Here is a 22741-nt window from a genome sequence, read left to right as displayed (position 1 = left end):
AGAGAGAGAGAGAGAGAGAGAGAGAGAGAGAGACAGAGAGAGAGAGACAGAGAGAGAGACAGAGAGAGAGAGAGAGGACAGAGAGACAGAGAAAGAGAGAGAGAGAGGACAGATGCCCGGCTCAGGTGGAAGCGGATCTTCTCAGTTAACAGATGGACGTGAGGAAAAACATCACAGAGGGAATTCTGCTCTAAAAACAGACTCAACGGAAGAGAGAAACAAACCCTGTGATGTGATATCACTGCAGCTCACACCAGAGACAATCAAAGAACACAAAAACTACTCATCATCTACCAGTGCCGTTCATTCTCATGTCTTCTCACTCCTTTCCTCTGAAATGACTTCACGCTCCTTCATCGACCACACCATCCAATCACATTTAGTTTCTCATTTCACAGCGTGTTGGCTATATATAGTTTGTGTTCAGTATTTGATTGTCATTCATCTGTGTATGAACGCTGGTGATTTTAAAACAGAAGGCTTGTACGAGCTGCAGGTGTTTCTATATCAGGACTGCACCTGTAAAGTGTTCCAGAAATAACTCATCCCTGCGGATAACACAAACTCTCTGTGATCGCCAACACGCTGTGAAATGAGAAACTAAATGTGATTGGATGGTGTGGTCGATGAAGGAGCGTGAAGTCATTTCATTGGAAGAGTGAGGTGTTTATAATGAAGACTTGAGAATGAATGCCGCCGATGGCTTGGTTTTGACTTCATCTAGTTCATATTTCTCTTTCTTATGCTAGAATTGTCTTTTTTATGGATCTTTACTGAACATGATGAATTACACATGAGCGCTTATAATGGAAAAATGTGTGTGACTTTCACTGGTTTCACACGCTTGTTTCTTGTCTTCTGCCAGTTTCCATGTTTACACACAGAACAAGATGTTTGTTTGGGCTCATATTCTTTGTATTTTCGATCATATGGAGTCATGTAGCTACGCCACCAAAACAAACACAAACAGACCGTGTGCGATCAACATGAGCGACAGATGACAACATCCATACGCATTTCTCTTCAACTGGAGAAATAATGACCGTGTGTGATTGACATGTCCAGTGACCAATCACCTGCGAGCGAGGTCTCTCAGGGGTGACACAGAACACAGAAGAGATTTTCATGGAAAACGGTGTTAACAGAGTTACTGTATAAAATCTGTTTTTGGCAAAAACCCTGCAGTAAGTGCTGAAATGCTGCACGTGTGAGTGTTGTTGTCATGACAACAACATTTGACACGCACACACTTTCCTCACAGCTGCACTGCTGGAAACCAACTTGTTTTCATGTACACCATTTCATTTTTGACTTCTTGAGATTTCATCACTAACACTATCTTTTCATCATGCTGTCTTAGTTTTCCACCTTTAATAATTATTCCCCCAAATAATAAAAAAACACGTACCCACCTGTCACTCCAAACCAGTGTGACGTTCTTGCTTCTATGAATGTCAAGATCCTGTGAAAGAGAAAAAACGTGTCTGAAATCACTCGAATCCATCACATCACCCGTGTTGGGCAAGTTACTCTGAAAAAGTAATGAATTACTAGTTACTAGTTACATATTCAATAGTGTAATTAGATTACTGTACAAAAAGTATTAAATGACTAATTACTTTCTATATCCTACGTCAACCTTGATGAGTTAAGTGATTGAAGGATAGACATGAAAGGGCTCTTTTAATTCATTCAAATAAATCATATTAAACTACATAAAGTAGAATTATTAACTGACCAAAGTATACAAATGTGAGAATTATACATTAAAGCACGGATGTTAAAGTTCGACTTTGAATTTTGCACACACTTGTATTACACAAAGTATTTAGTTTAATTACATCAGAAGTAACTGTAATAATTCCTTACTTTACTTTTTCAAGGGAAAAGTAATTAAATTACAGTAACTAATTACGCCCAACACATCACATCAGGACAGTTTCTTGAGGATCATTGTCAGGTCATAACGTATATTGTGACACTTTCTTCAAGTGTGTGTTTTGTTTTGTGGTGACGGTTTACAGTCATGATTTGTGTTAAACTCAAGGTAAATAGGGTGATGTTTTTAAGGTGAATAAACGAGGGAGGGATTGTTTCTCTCGTTCTGATGTTTGATAAAGACTTCTGTCAGACCCACAGACAGACAGACTCAACACAGAGTTGATGATGAGGTTTGGCATCAGCCAGCGATCCAATGAGGAATTTTCTGCGTGAACATTTAATGCAAACCATTCCTGCAGAAAGACCGCTCGCTTTTCATCAACACAAAGATGTGAAACTACAGCTGAACGTCTCTCTCAGTGACGTGGAGTTACTTAAAGACAGAGAACTTGATCATGTATTCTTCATTATTTCATCCGTCTTCTGCTGTTAGTTCATTAAAAATGGACTGAGATTAAATCCATCGCTGATTTTGTGCCAAAAGAAAGCATCTGTAAACTGAAGAAGTACTCTGCGAGTATGATGTGTGTGTTTAGTGAGCGCATGACGTCCACCGTCACTGAAGTCCACCCCTCAAACATCTGGAGCTGTAGAATATACCACTGAAAAGCACACACACGGCTAACAGAGCAACACCCTGACAACCGCTCCAGTGTATCAGCAGATCCCTGGTGTTTCATGTCCGTATTATGGGATGTTGAATTGATTTCAGGGCTGGAACAGAACGCACACAGCTCAGATCTCTTCTGTCACATGCAGTGCTGTGAGGCCTGTCATGACGTCACAGACGTTACACGTCTCTCTCTCTATCTCTCTCAACTTTGGATTGACATTTTTTGTGTCCATTTCTTGCACACAGTTTACTTTAAAATTATTTGTGGCAAGATTTTTGAAAAAGAAAATGTACCTTAAAAACCTGTGTGCAAGAAAAACTAGTAGTGAAGTACTATCCTACTAGTTTTTTTTTCAATGTGCCCAAGCAAAAATGTGAATTATACAAGCAAAAAAGCATCTATACAGTATATACCCACTATGTACAGTATATGGACCCGTCCGTTTGTTTTTCTACATAGTCTGAATAAAACCACACTTGGATGTTTGGCTGCAGATGTGAATGCGTTCGGTGTCAGTTTGGTTGGTGTCAAAAACCGTGCATGTTGGGAATGATGGCGTATAACTCTTTGTCATTCTGCAGGACGAAACGCTTCAGCGGTAAACTCACGGTGATCCATCCATTACTGTAGTGTGTTAAAGGCCTGACGCTGCCGATGGCTGACTGAAGAGGGAAATTCCATCTCTCTCTCTCCTCATGATGTTGACCTCTCGCTTGCATTCCTGAAGACCTTCTTTCATGACGGAGTGCAGGGCCTGGATCCCAGCACATGAATCTGTCCAGAGAGCCCATTACAGGCCGAGAGGCGAGCCAAAAACAGCGCAGCTCATTTCAGCTCAGATTGTTTGAATTCAAGAGATTGCGTTTGTCTTGCCCTGAGGACGAGAGCTCCGACGCAGCTGCCCCGCGGCTTTAGCGAGACCTGCGGCACAGTGATGTCACACCAGCGTGCCGAGGGTGGTCTCCGGATGACATCAGAGGATGATGTCACCTCAGACGGGCGTGGTCTTGTAGAAAGGGCTCTAAAGGACAGAGAAAACCATCAGAGGACATGTTTTATCACAGACAGATGGACAAACATCAGCGTGACCGAACATGTATCATACATACACATTCTGTCAACTTCTGCTGCTTTCTTGTTGGATAAGATTTCAAATGTTTTTATAAATGTAAATCAAACACATTCGTAGATGCAGTGTGAAGGTCTTCTTGTGAAACTGAATTCAAATCATAATTTATAACTTCTAACCATCACTGAAACAAAAGCAGCTCCTCAAATACTGAAATGATTGTGAGTCTCACCCGTTCTCTGCAGGTATGTCGGAGATGACGTTCAGATGGTGAACTTTGCTCCGGCTCTGAGCTCTCATACAACAGCTGCTCATTTTATGCAGACCGCTGGGCTGGGTTATATGTGATGCTTATCCGTCACCGTGGAAACCTTCTGTCAATCTATGGCTGGAAGCCTAATCATACAACAATCAATGGATCCATCGATCATAAATGAGTCTGATATCAAATTCTGACAGAAGAGAGACTTCAGATGACGACTGGAAACAGGAAGTGATGTCATAAGTCACCTGCATGCACTAGGGCTGTTGAAGACAGGAGGTGCGCCATTACTTTCACCATTCAAAAATATCCCATACATCTGAACGGCACAGAACAAGATACAACCACGAATCAACAACATGCTAAAAACCAGCTGCAACACCCCGACGACCACCTACAAACCCCAGCGCACCTTTACACACCAGAAAATGTGCAGCTTACAACACAGATAACACAAAGCAGAACATGATGATTTGAAAGTAAGCGAAAGGTTAAACATTGACCCTGATTTATCAGCTCCAGCTGACATGAACCACACACGCGTCAGTGAGAGAGGATTCATGAATGAACAGCTCTTATCTAACCATCAACTTACAGAGAAATGATCGAGACACGAAGAGCAAAGTTCATCGAGACACACAAGAGTCCAATGCCACGCCCTCCGTGTGTTTATAGCAGAACTCAAGCTGTTGTATAAATGCTGAACTACCCACAAACCCCTGGGCTTCTTTTACATTTACGAGCCTGATTTGATGCTTTTGTCGACAAAATGAACCCAGGCTTGAATTTGAACAGGCACAACACAACTTGAGAAGCATATAGGTGCATAAGATATTAAGGTTTGTTGTAAGGGAATATAGAATGAAGAAAACACAGGTTTGGCTTAAACTCTTCGTTTAAAGCATCATAAGAGGTTTATCAAGACTGTAATAAAACATAAGTGAAGGTTGTGTAAGTGAAACAACAGACTGATGCTAGATCTGTGCGCCTCAAATTACTCCACGCGCTGACATCACAGAATATTCACATTTCTCAGTGACATCACAGTGCGCGCTGACATCACAGAATATTCACATTTCTCAGTGACATCACAGTGCGCGCTGACATCACAGAATATTCACATTTCTCAGTGACATCACAGTGCGCGCTGACATCACAGAATATTCACATTTCTCAGTGACATCACAGTGCGCGCTGACATCACAGAATATTCACATTTCTCAGTGACATCACAGTGCGCGCTGACATCACAGAATATTCACATTTCTCAGTGACATCACAGTGCGCGCTGACATCACAGAATATTCACATTTCTCAGTGACATCACAGTGCGCGCTGACATCACAGAATATTCACATTTCTCAGTGACATCACAGTGCGCGCTGACATCACAGAATATTCACATTTCTCAGTGACATCACAGTGCGCGCTGACATCACAGAATATTCACATTTCTCAGTGACATCACAGTGCGCGCTGACATCACAGAATATTCACATTTCTCAGTGACATCACAGTGCGCGCTGACATCACAGAATATTCACATTTCTCAGTGACATCACAGTGCGCGCTGACATCACAGAATATTCACATTTCTCAGTGACATCACAGTGCGCGCTGACATCACAGAATATTCACATTTCTCAGTGACATCACAGTGCGCGCTGACATCACAGAATATTCACATTTCTCAGTGACATCACAGTGCGCGCTGACATCACAGAATATTCACATTTCTCAGTGACATCACAGTGCGCAGTAACATCACAGAATATTCACATTTCTCAGTGACATCACAGTGAGAGTCTGTTGTCACAGTAAATGACGTGTTAACGGTTCTTGATCTGCATTCAGTCTGCTTCAGCAGGTTCTGTGCCACAGGAGAGAGAGAGAGAGATTATTATACACTATCTCAAGCAGCCAATAAAACTGATGACACTTGTTTAAAATCCAAGTAAAATCCCAGTTTTAATCACTGTGAAACCGACTGAAGAACTTCACTGTGTTCAGGGCTCTTATCCGACCGTCGTTCTTTCACTAGACCGGTTTCCTTCCTCCCTTAAATCTGATCAGAGTCGGCCGTCACTCCACCCAGCCCCCGGAGACCGGAATGTTCGGTCCCCCTCAACCCGACAACAGCCAGAGACTGGAGCCGCTCCGGATGGACTCACCCACAGCCCTACGTGTCCGGAGAGAGAGAGATAATGACATCATCAGCGTGAGCCGTGTACATGTAAAACTCACTCTCTCTCACATCTGCTCGGCCAAAACTCTCAATTCTACACACATACACGACTCTCTTTCATCTGTGAAACACAAAACGAGAGGTTTATCAGTATATTCACATCTCTCTTTAATTCAGTGACTGTCGGGCTTTAATAAACACCGTTCCAATATCATCACATTTATATTCCAAATCCTTCCATGCAGCTCTCAGTAAACAGAAACAAAGTACCAGACAATTCAAACGATGTTTGAATTATTATTTATTTTTAAAGATTTTTTGGGGTGTTTTTGCCTTTATTTGAGATTCTCCAGAGAGGACAGGAAGCGAAGTGGATGAGAGAGAGGGGGCAGGGTCGGGAAAGGACCACGAGCCGGGATTCGAACTCGGGTTGCCCGGGACGCACCGGCGCCATATGTCGGAGCATGAACCACTCGACCACCTGGCTCCGACAGTTTGACATTATTTTGACTTCTGACCTCTTGAAGAATGTTTTCAAACCCGCACAGCAACACTGGCTCAACCAATCACACGAGACGGGGGCGGGATCATCTGTGGAAGACAGAGATGTGTTTCATCTTTAAATACGGAGACTTAACTTGTACTTAAGGCAAATATTCATGAAGACAAACAGAGCTGTTAGACTCTGACTGTGTGTGTTTTGTGTTGTAATGACTGGAACACACGTTTGTCTGTGCCTATAATTGTGTTGTAATTATCGGCCAATAAATACACGCGTGTAAGTGTCCGGCTCAAACCGTCCTGAACCACAAACAGACGCTGGCAGTAACGATGTGAGTCGTGTACAGAGAGACTCATTCACACAGGTAAAGCGGTCTGAGTTCATGAAGCCGCTCTTATCTGATCTGGCCGATACCGCTGGGCCTCACTGCTTCCTATTATGACAAACATTACACGCGAGCCCGGCTGACGGGCAGAAAAACCAGATAAAGATCACAATTACAGACGTGACAAAACATCTGTGTGTGTTCGTGTTGGGCAACACGCACCCGGCCGTCAGAGGCACGACACAGTCCAGAAAAAAAGAGGACTTACAAAGAGTGGATATGGACAAAATGTGAATTATTGCTCCAGTTACAGAGGTGACGGTGTGTCACTTTAAGCGTATAGAATATGAAGCGAGTTCAATAAAAGACAAAGTAAATATTCGCATAATTAAAGTCTGTATTAATGTGTTGAACTGTTTAAAATATGAAAGACTTCATGCTGAATTCAAATAATATTTCAAACAATATGAAATAATGTCATTATGAGCAAACCCGACCCAATCTCATGATAATCAGAGCTAGTTCATGATTCAAATCAATCTGCATTCAGGCCACTATCAGGTTGAGGGCTCATTGAGGTTTTTTTTAAGATTCACTAATGCACAGCTTCATATGAAACGGCCTCCTCGTACAATAATTACGTGAGAGAAACTGAGTGAGATACGACCAACTTATACAGCATTCATCCAATGTGACCCTGACACACAGATGTCACTCACGGCTCTCGTTCACAGTGAATGTGTGTGAAACAGAAGTTAAAGCTGCATGACGTGTTTTTTACATCAGGTAAACACGCTGATGTGTGTTAGTGCGTACACACATACTTGTGAGTCTTTGCATACCTGTGTGTGCATGTGTGTGTGTGTGTGTGTGTGTGTGTGTGTGTGTGTGTGCGCGCTGATGTTTTTCATGAGGGTGTGTCAGTGTGTGACCTGACAGCCTTTGGTTCAGTGTGTCAATGGCACAACAGGTGACGCACTTTATTTTAAGAAAAACTGAAAGACCAAATAAAAGATTCTTCATAGTCAACTTTGTCACAATTACATTTATTATAAGTGGTGTTTTCCAAGAGAAACCTCTATGTGTAACCCATCCCACTAACCCACCGGCAGTTTTGGGCAAGTTACTCTGAAAAAGTAATGAATTACTAGTTACTAATTACATATACAATAGTGTAATTAGATTACTGTACAAATTACTCTCTCCAAAAAGTATTTGATTACTTATTAGTACTAATTACTTTCTATATCCTATAATATCAACCTTGATTAGTTAAGTGATATCCAGGATAGACATGGATAATTCAAATAAAGTAGTTTTATTAACTGACCAAAGTATTACAAATGTGAGAATTATACATTAAAGCACGGATTTTAAAGTTAGACTTTGAATTTTGATGTCAATTCCACTATTGCACACACACATATATTACACAAAGTATTTAGTTGAATTACATCAGAAGTAACTGTAATTAAACGACAGAAAAAATAAGAGTAATCCCTTACTTTACTTTTTCATGGGGAAAGTAATTAAATTACAGTAACTTATTACTTAGTAACTAGTTACACCCAACACTGCCCACTGGACCCCTGGCAGATGATGAGAACATCTTAGCAACTCCCTAGCAACCACGCAGACCACAGCGTTGAGATGTTTTTGTGACGACACCAGAGGAAACTTGAAGATGAGCATTCTGCTCACAGTGTCACTGGTTTCATTCATTGGTCACGCTGTCGTCATCATAACCTTTAGACCGCAGTCATAAAGAAATGCTGCTGATTCCAGAAGAGATGGATAAAAACATTCAGTGATGATTATTGCCGGCCGGACAGAAACAAAGCTATAAAAGCCTTCAGATACTCCGGACAGAAGAATCTACAACACGCGCGCACACACAGTTTTACTTTGCTGCCGTCACTGACGACAAATGATGATGAACAGAATTAATGTACGGATATAACATAATATGTGGTTTATGATAGCGTCACTTCAGTTAAATGACAGCAGAGAGAGGAAAATTACAGCGCCGTAGGTCACACCACGTCCTTCTCACAAATACAGAATTTCCTATTTGCCCAGGGCTCTCTCTCTGTCTCTCCATCCATTCACATCATTTCTAACAATGAGCTTCTGTTCTGACTCCAGTTCATCTATGGAACATTGACTCCATCCTAGCACAACAGCGATGGCAAACCACAGAGAAGAAGAAAACTCAAAATACAAGAGCTACTCTCGTTTCATACATCACAAAGGGTTGTGCCAAAAATGTGAAGTGCTATAAAAACAAATAAAAAGTGAGACATTTCTGATCGCTGCCAGAAGCGTAATCACAACCATCCAGAGCTACACTTATATTTCATTCTGATGTTAAACTGCTGTTGTGAGATTGGTGAAAATCGCCGATAGAATAGAATATTAAATAAAAATAAAACAAGGATTTGCCCCGAAAAAGATCAATGAAGTCTAAGTGAAAATATAACAGCGTGTCTTAGGAGTTATTTCATTCAGGAGCGTTTTTCCCACATCTTTCATCCTTCATTCTGCCAAAGTCTCTTTCCATTCAGAGTTTTGCTTTGGACTGTGACGTGGTTGGTTGAGCCAGACGCTGACATCATCAAGCCCCTCCTCACTTTACTGTCTGAACTCTGCAGGTGCTTCTTTAACAATCCTAAAACATTTCACACAAATCAACACCGGAGAGAGTCAAACGACGGCAAGTTTCCAAACCTGCCGGCTCAACAGCTCCAAAATCTGACAGCAATTATGAAATCCAGAGCATTAGAACGTCAAACTCTATATGAGTTTCTTCTGAGGTCTGCCACAGGAGACAAGAACCTCCTAAAGCAAGTCATCTTCTGTGAGAAAAGGTCTTCTTAACCTCATCAACACTTCAGTCACTTACTGAGGTTACAAAAGATAGAGTTTGTGCACACAACACAATATTGTGTTCAACTACACTCTTAACAATAAAGGTGCTTCACGATGCCATAGAAGAACATTTTTTGTCTAAATGGTTCCATAAAGAACCTTTAACATCCAAAGATCCGCAAAAGATGATGAGAAGGTAAGAAAGAGATGGTTCTGTAAAGAACCTTTGACTGAACGCTTCTTTGTGGAACCAGACATGGTTCTTCTATGGCATCCCTGTGAACAACCTTTTAAAGTCACCATGAAATCAAACTGAAGTGTTTTACACAGTGATTATTATAAATGATTTATCCGTGCACTCCATTCTTTTTCCAAATTCATTTGCACTCATAATCATTCATCTAAAAACGTTTAGCTCCTCTCCCCTCTCAACAACAACTCTTCACCAGCAACAAAAAAGAGGCGGGACTATACTGACCGTCCAATGGCCAGGCATTTTAATCCTCCCCTCCAGGCCCAACTTACAACAAACCAATCAAAAAGGGAAAGGCTAATTAAAGCCCCGCCCTACATGTTTTTCTCATTTCAGAAGCCGTTTCACTCGGATACACATCACGATACGGATAAAAGAAGTCAATAGCAACTTGCGTTTCACGGTGACTTTAAGCACCTTTATTTTGAAGAGTGATGCAAGACGTTCATAAGCACCGATGGGTGTTACTCTACGACAGCATCAGACGTCTGAGTTCTCTGCTAGTCAAACACAAGTCAGATCAGCTACAGAAGTGCACGAGAAGAACTTTTATGAGATACAATTAATGTCTCAATTATTTCTCATAGACATTCATGAGATCAAAAGGAGAACAAATGGAAACTTCTGCTCAAAAAGAGAAACGTCACAAATGTGTGTGTCATTAGAGTTTGAGAAGAGATGTCAACTCAATGTGTCAAAAAAACCAATATGACTGAAGATCTCAATATCGACTCAAACATTTCTCATCACATTTACTCGAATCCAGATGATTTGACCTCTACAATCTACATTCATTTCCCCCTCCAGACTCTTCATGTGTTCACGCAATCACACTCTCGTTTCATTCTCTTCTAAGCAATTCCAGGAGCGACGTCTGAGACTAAATTAGAAGTCCACGAATTTCTGTCCACAGTTTTTCTCTGTGCAATACTGACGAACACTGCAGAATGACTGACAGCCGAGTGACATGACGCTTGACAGTCACATGAAGAACTGCAGAGAGTTTGAAACACAGATGGCAGACTGTCAAATAAACACGAGGTAAAACACACAAAAGCTCAGCTTGTAAGAGGGAAGAGTTGGGGGAATCCCAGTGAAAGTGTTTGGTGGGACGGGGAGAGGTTTACATTAAGAGCTGACGTCTGAAGTTCATTTCCAGAGGCCCAGCGCTGAAAGTTACACTGGTTCATCCATGATTTCATCACTCCGTCTCTCAGCAGTGTGGAGGACATCCAGAATGTGTCTGCGCAGACTCTCATCCCACATGAGAAAACACACCAGCGCACATGTAGAAACCTCGGTGATTTTGGGAGCGATTATGAAGTGATAATGGTGTTTGGGGATTTTCTGTTGTGAAATATTTACCCTTTAAGCTAGTTAATGTGAGCTTTGACAAAATAAAGTTTGGATTTTCAATAACGTTTTCTGTCAAACAAGTGAACACATAAAGACAAATTTCATCTCTGCTGAGAGAATTTCACAGCGGCGGGCGGCCCGCGACCTCAGCGTCACAACACTAGAGCCTAAAAAGCCCAGACATGATCTCTGGACAGCCGACAGACGTCTGCGTGTGAAGAAGTGTCATGTTTACTAAGAGCAGAGGAGCATTTCTGAGTCTCACTTTCTTTTCTTTACTGTGTCTGGTCATCATTTCTGTGCCCATGAAAAGAAAAACACTCAAATCATTCAAAGTTGACTCAGAAAATAGATGTTTTGTTCAACTTAAACTGTAATAGCCAAAATAAATCATGAGAAATAAATCTTCATGTTCTCAACAATCTGATACAGATACAGTTTGTAAAACACTCTCTTTTAAATTAAGATGACCGTTATTGGCTGTATAAAGAACATTTAACATCCACAGAAGCTTTCTGTTTCACAAAAGATTCTTCAGACGATCAAAACGTTAAGAAAGAAATTGTTTTTTAAGAGACTTTCATGCCTCTTTGGAGAACCAAAAAAGGTTCTTCTATTGCATCACTAAAGAACCTTTTCTAGCGCATTTATTTTTTTAAAGTACAAATTTAAGTAATAAAAACTAAAGTACCAGCCAAGTATTGACATCTACTCATTCTTTGTTAGTAGGAATCAAATACAACAGAATGAAATAATGCTATTGTAACAACAAGGTGACAAAAAAATGAAACAAATCTTTTATTTTGTATTTTTTAAAGATAAAAACGTCTGTCTAAGTTACATTCAATACTGTTTAAAAAAAACTTCCATGTATGCTAAACACTTTCATTTGAAGCAGATCATAAGTACATATGAATATAAACACACACGAAGCCCCACAGACTTCTGGATCTGCTGGTGCAAGTGACGCGCGCGTCTTCTCAGCTTTTAGAGGCTTCTAATCCTGGAGAGGCCCGGTGACATCACGCCGGTCCAGAATCTGCCCACATGCCCCCACGCACTTCCTCTCCTGCCCCGTCAGTACTAAAAGGGACACTTCACCCAAAAATAAAAAAATTCTGTCGTCATTCACTTCCCTTCGAGTTGTTCCAAGTGTGTATAAATGTCTTTGTTCTGTTGAACACAAAAGAAGATATTTTGAAGAATGTAGGACAGCAAACAGTTCTGCGGCACTTTTGACAACCATTGTGTTTTTTTCCTACTACGGGAGTCAATGGGTGTTGAGGTCTGTTTGGTTACAAGCATTCTTCCAAATATCTTCCTCTGTGTTCATCAGAACAGAGACTTTTATACACATTTGGAAGAACTCGAAGTTGAGGAAATGATGACAGAATTAGCATTTTTGAATGAACTGTCCCTTTAAGTATTTTTTGGGAGTACTTTACTTGAGTCTTTATATTTCTGCAGACTTTTATTTTTACTCCACTACATTTCCTGAACAAAATGTATAGTTTACTCTGATACATTTCCCCTAAGCATGTGCATTACTACAAAATAAAAGCATATAGAAACAGAAGTGAAATGGATAAGTGGGTGATGAAGTGCTGAACCAATCATTGGTTAAAGCTCAATGTGCAAGTGCATAAAGGTGCTCTCGCGGTTCGTTTCAACTCAAGATTTTCATGTGCGGCTTCTTTTAAAGATAAACAGCACATGTTTCAGTTTCAATCAATGATCAATGACTGCCTTGTTACTGTGAGGGACATGCAAGGAAAGAAAGAAGTAAGGGTCGGACAGATTTGTTCTGGTTTTGTTCTCTTAGAGGGGTGGGAGGGAACTGTCCTTTTATAAAGTTGTGAAGTTATAAAGATGTGGTTTCTGAACTTGTATTTTGATAGTTTAGCAATTTGGCAACATGTTGTTCCAGATTAAACTACTGAGCTTGAGACCGAGGCTGTACATTTCTATGTGAGCACCATTTTTGAGTTTTATTTGTATTAACCATGTTTTCAGTAGATTTAACATAAACAGCACTTTTGATACTTAAGTCCAATATTTATCTGTTACTTTAAGACTTTGACTCATGTTCTAAAAGGTTACTTTTACTTCTACCAAAGTCATTCTCTGGAAAGATATTTGTACTTTTACTCAAGTAGTGCTACTTTCCACATCACAGCACGCTGAAGGGGTTAAATCTAGTGAGCGAAGCAGCCGGCCTGGATCTGCCCGCTGTCGTATTTCTGTGACTGTGACCAGGAAGTGTGGCTCCTGTCCATTTCCCCTGCTGGCTGAAGGGAAACATTGTTACAGAGAGGGCGGCGCTCCATCGCTCTTACACGGCCAGTTAAAAATAACCAGCATATTTAAGGCAGAAGAGGAATCCCTTCCACCTCAGAGGAGAGCAGACTGCCTCACGCTCTCGCTCTCCTCCCTGATTCTCTACTGCTTTCACACGCCAGATTGAAGGAGTTGATGCAACCGCTGGCGTACAAACTCAGCACATGCTTTGTCAACAAGCTGAGAAACGTCTTTCACGATAATGGAGAGGAGACATGACCGTGGGCCGCACTATTCATGCAACAACTGACTTTTTCAGAATAAAACATTTACAATGTTGCTCCGTTGAGTTTCTGTCAAGAACGAGCACTTGAGGAAACTCTTAGAAATGTTCTTGTTCGCTTCAGTCTTGCCACGAACACCACTTGAAGAATTATGTGAACAAGAAGCCGAAACAGAAGTACAAGTCACTAGAAAGAAAATAAAAAGCACAGGAACGGTGACACAAATGTGATATAGATGTTGTCAATGCAGAATAAAACTAAAAGCCATTTGAGAATCCACAGGATGCAGAATTCTGATCCAGATCAATCAGATGTTGTTGTGTTTATTCTACCATCAAGTGCTCATTGGCTGACGCGGAGCGTGTGATGGAAGTAAATCCCTATATACTACCCCATATGCAAATTGACTGAAGATCACCTGCTGATTCAAATATCTCATTTGCATTCCGATTCCTGGATGTAGAGCGTTTGTCAAGATTTTCCCACACACTCACAGCACATACGGTACATGCGCTTACTTGGATCATGACATCACACATCGTGCTAAGAGGATCAGATAGAGGAACGTTCATTTGCTTCTCGTTTCTTTTGGCCGTCATCGAGTATCATTGAGAAGTCACTGCCTTGTGAACCTCCATCATAGATTGACCAGTACAGATAAACCACAAACCACTCTCTCTCTCATCTGAAAAGATCACTAATACACAAACAAATGAAGATGATGATGGGTTTTTCAATGACGTCCCAAAACATTCTAGCGCTCAATAAAAAAGCTCTCACACAAACATCACAGCTATTAGAATAACACGTGAAGCTGAAGTAGATGAGAGACACGCTATCATACCTTTACAAACAAACAGAGACGCCGTGACTGTCTGATGACACCAGAATCACACATCAAACATCGAAACTGACACATGAACAATCCCCTCACTCTCTTCAACTGTAAGCTCAAATCAAAATGAAAAAGAAATTCATTTAGACACTTGGCAGACACTTGACTCTAAAGCGATTTCGAATGCATTTGAGTTTGCGAGTCTGCTGTACGAGTTGTGTGTTTCTTCTGGTGCTAATGCATTGCTCAACTAACTCGTCGACAAGAACGTACAAGAAACAAAAAAACAGTTTTTATCATTAGACCTGCAGTGGATGTGTTTGAGAATGTTCGAGGTGTTGCTGAATGACAGGACTGCTGTTGACAAAGCCAAACGAACAAGATCCTGATGTAACAGGATGATCTGAGACCTTGTGTTTACTCTCCATACAAAGACAACGGTACACACACACACACCTCACAAATCATCACTTTGAAATATTTCATATGTAAGTGACGTTCTTCTAATTGACAGCGCTAATGTTCTTAAGAGAGTTCTCAAGGGAACGATCCAACCACAGGTATGAAATGACATTTTAAACGCTCCTGTCGCTGCTATCCCAGCCTGGAAATCAACTTTCTGATCTGTTTATTACAATGACAAGTGCACCTTCAGAGAAAACAGTCTTCATACAACATGAACAAATGCTTTCTGGTCACTTTGACATAACAAAAAAGGTTTTCAATGTTTCCATGATTGTGTAAACTGTGTTCCTCTTAAGCTATAAAAAACCTTTGCAGTTTAAGGTCCTCACTCATTATCTAATAACTGACCAATAGACGGTTTGTGTTTTGTGAGGTTTGGTAACAGGTTGATGTGAAAAGTGAATGAATGAATGCACAGAGGCAAGGCCTCCATCAAAAGAAATCCTACACAGTTGTGGCTGCTATTGTACTGAGCATATAATCAAATAAAAATGATTCTCGTTAATGACAGACACACCTCAGAATCAGCACTGCAGTGTGTGAACATTGTGTTCAAAGTCTGCACGCACGCACGCACAGGTGCTGCTTTAACCCACGCGGGCGGGCGGGCGCGCGCACAAACAAACCAACGCACACACACACACACACACACACACACGCACACACACACACACACACACACACACACATTCCTGCAGTTGAAACTAGTTTCGTGCTCAAGCGCCACCACTGCTTCGCTTGTGATAAAAGAGGGAAAAAACAAATCGTCATTATTCACCCGTGATTTTCTTCCTCGGCTCTGTTGAGATCGGTTGCTAACACGCACATGTTTGTGTGGATACAAAATATCGGCGCGCTGCCAGTTTCTTTTTTCCTCCTGTCTGACGTCACGCCGTGTTTTTTTTGCGGTTGCCGCGCAACGGGAAAGGCGTGTCCGGGATTTAAGAACTAGGCGAGGAAAGCCCTGCGAGCAACTGACGAATCACTCTCGCCCAGACACCGGAGAGCTCGCGGGTCCCGAATGGCAACAGAGGCGATAAAAGAGAGATAGGGAATCCCCGAGTGTCGCCGCAACGATACCGAGCCGGTTCATGAACGATGGTGGCGGTTTAAACGTTCGCTTCTGTCGGTCAGCATGGCACGGAGACGCGTTTGATGCGCTCTGCGGACCGGAGCGTCAGTGCTGCGTGAGAGCGCGTTGAACTAAAGACGAACATTTCCTGAAGGATTTCACTTGTGACTGGACGCGCTCTTCACTCATGAGGTGCGTTGCGCACTCGGAGCGTCGTTCGCTTCATCACTTTTTCTTTTGACTTTCATGTGTCGTGACGTGTTTAGGAGCCACAGGTTTTCCAGAACAACGGGATTATTTTGTTTAATTGCAGGCAGCCACCGAGTGAGTTGGATAACATGGCACTGAGCGGAACGCTTTTGCCCTCGATATCCACCTTTGCGAGCGGCGCTGATATGAAGCACAAGGCCGTCAGGGGACCTGGAACTGGCAGTTTAGTGAGTATCAAACAGGTGATTGAGGCACAGGCGCACATTCTGTATCCCGACATTCCGCCGCCGCTGTCATCGGCGGTATACCGGGGCGGGGCGGTGCCAGATCTTTACTGTAGAAATATATAGTAACGACAGCATATATTTCACTCTCACTTTAAGGTGCAATCTCTTTCATGCACAATGCTTGCAAATATAGAAGCTGCTGCATGAAAGCCACTTTATAATCATTTACGCAACTCAACTTTATTTATGTAACGTAGCGCTTTTTGTTACAGAGCAGCTGTACATGAAACATATTGACTATAAGCAAAACATTAAAGTTATACAAGTAAAAACAAAAAGAGTGAACACACACAGAATACAGGTTCATACACACCCACATGCATAATTTGTTTTTTACTTGTACATATTTACATACATACATAGCTTTACTCTCTATATCTTTATCTTATGTTTATTCTATTGTATTTCTTAATTGTTTATACCCATAGGCCCTTATTTAAATCATCTGTGTACTGTATTCTATTGTGTTATGGTCTCTGTGTACTGTTGTTGCTGTTTCTGTGTTCTGGATGCTCCTGTCACCAAAACAAATTCCTAGTATGTGCAAACATACTTGGCAATAAATCTCTTTCTGATTCTGATAAAACACGGACACACAACGCACAGAACACAAAATAAACATGCACGCACACACACACATTTACATTTATGCATTTGGCAGACGCTTTTATCCAAAGCGATTTACATTGCATTGTACAGTACTATACATTCGTTTTTGACTATGCGCAATCCCCTGGGATCGAACCCATGACCTTGGCGTTGCTAGCGCCACACTCTAACCACTGAGACACTTAGGTTATCACAGAGAAGCACACATTTCAGATAAATGAGAGAGACACACGGGTCAAATATTATACGGACTATAAATTGATATATGTAATAATACATTTAAAGTGATATTACTAAATACAAAAATTGTACATTCTAAAGCTGATGTCAGTAGCCCCCCCCCCCCCGGACAGGCAAACGGTGCACAACAGTATGCAAATGGTGGCGAGGAACTCAAAATCTCCAATGGAGAAAAAAACCTCGGGAGAACCCAGACTCAACCAGAGGAACCAGTTCTCCTCTGACAACACTGCTGCATCTCAAGCTTGACAGTGCTTGCACAATTAGGCTAAAGAAAAAGAAAATAATCACAGTAAAAAGGTAGATAATAGGTTTAAGATCATTGATAATCTAATAGCAGTTGACATTTTGTAGTGAGGACTTGTCGGGTCGCCGCTTCCCATTCTCCGCTCTACCATCAGGTCAGGCCATGAACTGCATCCTGCTCGCTGTGGTAACTTTGGAACAATGAGACAAGACTGGCTGAGAGTAGAGTACTGTTCTGCACCAACAAAAAGCCTAATTGTTTTAGAAATAATTCTAAATATGACCATGCTCATTATCCACAGTTTAATAATAATACACATAAATGAATAATAATACAAATAAGTCAAAGGGTCAGTTTAGGTCAGTCAAATCAAAGTGGATCCAGCATGTACGTTTGTTTCTCGGTTTTAAAAGTTGTAAAACTCCAGTCAACGTGTATGAATATGTATCAACTGTAATTTTGTCGTTTCATGTAGCTCAATTGTGTTTCCAACACAAAGGTCATGGGTTCGAGGGATCGCATACCACAAAATGTATTCATTGATTAAAGATTGGATAAAAGTGCATCAAAATGTCAAATAATCTTGTTTTTCATGTGTTTGATATTTACCTTGTCTCGTTGTCTCTCTCTGTATTTCTCCGTGTGCTCGGGATAAGAGATGGAAGGAGGATATGTCTCAACTGAAACGCCCCTGCATGCCTACAGGTGGGACCTGCACTGACCAGGACGTCCCGTCAGTCATGGCCAAGACGGAACCGGAAGAGCTGGATCTGTTGGACTATGACTTTATTTTGTCGAACAGTATGCTCCAGCAACAACAACAACTGCAGCAGCAGCAGCAGGAGGCCTCCATGGCCAGCACCTCCAGAACTCTTTCATCTTCTCCCATGTCTTACACCTATCACATGCCCTCTCCTCAGGGCCAAGAGACCAACATGCTGTACAACATCCCAGACATCAGTGACGTCTCTCCCTCCGGAGGATTCGTCGCTGAATTGATGAGGCCGGAACTGGACCCTGCATATCTTCAGCCAACGAGCCTTAAAGGCAAATTTGTGGTAAAGACCACGATGGACGTGACGGACTATAGCCAAGTGTTTTGCGTGGGTAAGGCCGGTTCAGCCTCGGACAGTTCATCCCAGCCGTTTGTGTGTCCTCGGATAAAGCAGGAAAGTCCCAGCACCTGCACCATCACCCGGCCGATGGACATCCACCTGGGGGTGAACTCACAACCCGGAGGGAGTCAGAGACCCCTGATGGACTTTCCCACCGGACGAGGAGCCATGGGGGCCGCTCGCTCTTCTACTTCCTCTCTTTCTCCAGACGAGCATCCCCAGGCGCTGACCCTGGCCCAAGGATATCACCCGCCTTCGGCTTATTCGGCCTTTCCACAGGCTCCTGCACAGTCCCTGCCGTACCAAGGTGATTAAAAAAAGCTCTTGGCACACATTTTTCAAGCGATCTCAACTTTGTGTTTGTTGTTTACTTCCGTTGACAAACCTTCACGAGCCGGTTTGAATCTTGCGTGTCTTTTATTGAAGTTCACCTTGTCGTTTGTTTTCCTACAGAGCACATTTCTTCGGCCGAGTGTTTGCCTGAGGAATCCAAGCCCAAGCGGGGTCGACGTTCCTGGCCGAGGAAGCGGATCGCTTCGCACATGTGCGATTACGCGGGCTGCGGCAAAACGTACACCAAGAGTTCGCACCTGAAAGCTCATCACAGAACCCACACAGGTCAGTGTCCGTGACTTCAGTTACACGCGTAATGGCATCTGAGCGGACTCGTTTTTTTACGCCGTGCATGTGCTTTATTGCGCTAACACGCCTTAACACACACGCAACGACGCAGCTGCCAAATGCATTGTGTGCATTGAGTGTGTGAGACCGAGAGACTGCAGTTGGCAGGTGGTGTGCTCTGCTTTTCAAACAGCAGGTTGATACTGATCCCTGTTGAAAAAAACACACTTCCCCTTCTATTCAATTCTTGAAAGGATGAGCAACACGGCTAACAGCTCTCTCTAATGTGACCGGAGTGTGTTGAATTCATCTGGGTAGGACCTCCGGGTGAAATGCTAACTGTTGCGTGTTTTCCTGTGTTCAGGAGAAAAGCCGTATCACTGTGACTGGGAGGGATGTGGCTGGAAATTCGCCCGTTCGGACGAGCTCACAAGGCATTACAGGAAGCACACGGGCCACCGGCCCTTTCAGTGCCAAAAATGCGACCGGGCCTTCTCCAGGTCCGACCATCTTGCGCTGCACATGAAACGGCATCTATAGGACTGGAAGATGGACTAGTAAACCAAGTGTTGCCTTTGAACAAAAGTCAACAAAACTAGAGCTTCATGACATTCTGTGCTGTCCACAGGATCAGGGTTGGGACGGGGTTTTTTATTCCTTTGGTTCTTGTTTTTCACCTTTTTTGTCATTGTCGTCTTCCAACATGCTGGCGATTCTGTCAATTTCCTCGCACACTGGGACGTTACTGGAATGTGCATCTACTTACGACAAAACTTGGACGTGCCGAGTGCCAAATACAAATACTGGAAATATATTATGAATATCAGGGATATATGGAAACATTAGTGTGTATGTATTAAAGATGCCTTTAATTGACCTACATTTCATCACATCTCTCAAACACTGATCCATCATATGAATCTATTTTTTTATTGCTCTCTATAAAGCCATTAATTTCAGGTACAGAGTAATTTATGTGTGTTGCACGATGGTGCTGAGTATAGCCGGATGTATTCAGCGAGGTACCAAAGATAAAAAAGGATTTTCATTCATGTCTGTGGGGTTGAACACATGACCTCTTGGTGATGGCAATCAAAACTGCACTGTGGTTGTAAGGTGCAATAATTTTGATATGTAAGACATATTCATATTTTTATAGAAGATTAAATCAAAAACAACTCTGAACAAAGTTTTTTTGTTTATAGTCAGAATAATGTAATATAATCTTACATTTTGTATATGTGTAAATACTTTTTTTATTAAGTTTTTTGCATTTTATGTATGAATGCAATTCAATATAAATAAAATGTATTTGAGATTTTCTTTAAAGGGAATAATGCATAAACGCTCTGTTTGAACATGTCTGAACATTTGCATTCATTAAGGTTCATTCAAACACATTCAGGTTTTTCTACCTTTACACATGTCATTATATTACACATCATCATTACACAGTTAAACAGCAGGTGGAGATTATTACAGGCACAATGCGTTACTTTATAAATTGGTTTCAGTCTAATTTTTATTTTCATTAAATATGTTAAGTGTGACCTGCCTAAATATTCTCCATTTAGGGTTGTATTATGTTTGGTTAAAAAAAGTATATGAAATATTTTAGACATACTGTTTATGCATATTATAAATATATTCATATTTAATATACTATGACATATAGCCTTGGTTAATGCAACATTACTATTACATTAACCAACGTGGTGTTGGATCTTTGGGGCTTATTTTTAATGTTTACTAAAAAAAGAAGCTTTGATTTTTTTACTTCAGACGTTTATCATTATTCAAGATAAACACGTTTTTCCCACTCATATCATTTCATATATTTCATAATGGAACCTATTTCATGAATATGATTTAACAGAGGTGAAAGACACCTGTTTATACGTTGCTTGTAATTGGTATAAAACTAGGTAAGTATTTATTTTACATACTTTTAAAAATCGACTAACGCTGTGGGTTAACTAACCCCATAAACACAGTCACTGGTTACAACAACATGAACACTTCACCATCTTCACCTGACAGATTTAGTTAAGGTGAATGTGTGCTATAACCGTCATTTCAGTCAATATGTTTTTAATACTTTTTCACTTAGTATTTTCTTTATTTGCCAATTTCACGTCAGATTCATAAATTTAAATATAGAGTGAACGCAGCGAGCAGGCTGTTAGCAGCAGCTGTCAATAGCGCCACCTGGAGGACATTATTCCGACATCAAAATAACACCTGCCATTAGAATTGTCCGTCACAGGACGTCTCTCGACATCTAACTGTAGCATAACGGAGTAATATTAGTTATATTAATAAGTTGAATTAAAAAAAAAAAAAAAATTTGGTTGTAAAAATTAAGGCCATCTTAAAAAACGCCTGTTTTCAATTAATTAACAAGAGAACGAAATAGCATTTATTTTGTTTGGGAAAAGGAGTAAATCTAATATGAACATCCCTCTGGTTTAATTTATGTCTGCTCTTTGTCTACCTTTAAACAATTCTACCTCCAGTCAAGTAGCAGTGAAGACAATTCAGAACATTTTTCTTCTCATTAACTCTCGAATATAAGTTACAAGTTTCTCTTTAGCGCTATAATGTGTCTATAATGAACCAACACCTTAAAGGCATCACTCACCTTATTTCTTTATGTTTAAACCAGATCGCCTCAGAAATTCGCGCCACATCGAGCCCCTGTGCACGTGCTGCTAAAGTCAAGCGCGTGACCGGTTACAATGGCAAACTGACAGACCTCATTTCTTATGGAAAAATTGCAACTAAACCATTCTTTAGTCTTTCAGCTGTGTGTACAGTGCATTGCGTGAGTTAAATAAACGCAGGCAAAACATTTTTAACAGTTTACAACGTGTAAAAGAGGGTATTTTCGTTGAAAACGTATATTTCCCTTTAAAATGCCACCGTAGTAGTAATAATAATGTCGAACTACAGAGGTCATACATGCTCTGAATGAATCTTGACGTGCGTGTACGCGCTGCGCGTGTCACTGTCCCTGCAGACGTCACTCCGCACCGGTAAAAACTTCATTGATGCTCCCAGAGACAGAAATAATCTAACATAACTTCATTTGCTTCTTTAAAAAT

General features: G+C 41.3%; 2 protein-coding genes across 3 annotated transcripts in view; one reads left to right on the top strand and one right to left on the bottom strand.

Moving 5' to 3' along the window:
- LOC130570317 (vimentin) overlaps positions 1–6054 on the bottom strand; it is a 22394-nt gene extending 16340 nt beyond the window's left edge. Inside the window, exons 1-3 of the mRNA XM_057360570.1 lie at positions 3857–6054; positions 3164–3576; positions 1413–1462 (exon numbers count right to left, since the gene is read on the bottom strand). The gene's annotated coding sequence lies outside the window, so the exon portion shown is untranslated. The remainder of the gene's footprint in view (positions 1–1412; positions 1463–3163; positions 3577–3856) is intronic.
- A 10144-nt stretch (positions 6055–16198) lies between these two features.
- On the top strand, positions 16199–20955 carry klf4 (Kruppel like factor 4). 2 transcript variants are annotated; one of them, XM_057360781.1, is made up of 5 exons: positions 16199–16500; positions 16622–16745; positions 18558–19323; positions 19470–19634; positions 20002–20955. In XM_057360781.1, exons 1-5 carry the CDS (start codon positions 16496–16498, stop codon positions 20175–20177), a joined length of 1236 nt encoding a protein of 411 aa, XP_057216764.1. In that variant the 5' UTR covers positions 16199–16495; the 3' UTR covers positions 20178–20955. The 2 variants fall into 2 exon arrangements, with proteins under 2 accessions (XP_057216764.1, XP_057216763.1); XM_057360780.1 differs by having other exon boundaries at positions 16622–16760.
- Positions 20956–22741: the final 1786 nt, after the last annotated feature.

Source organism: Triplophysa rosa, linkage group LG19 (genome assembly GCF_024868665.1).
Source record: "Triplophysa rosa linkage group LG19, Trosa_1v2, whole genome shotgun sequence".
NCBI lineage: Eukaryota > Metazoa > Chordata > Actinopteri > Cypriniformes > Nemacheilidae > Triplophysa > Triplophysa rosa.
Note: the sequence above shows the minus strand (reverse complement) of the source record. Positions and strands in the feature narration are given on the sequence as shown.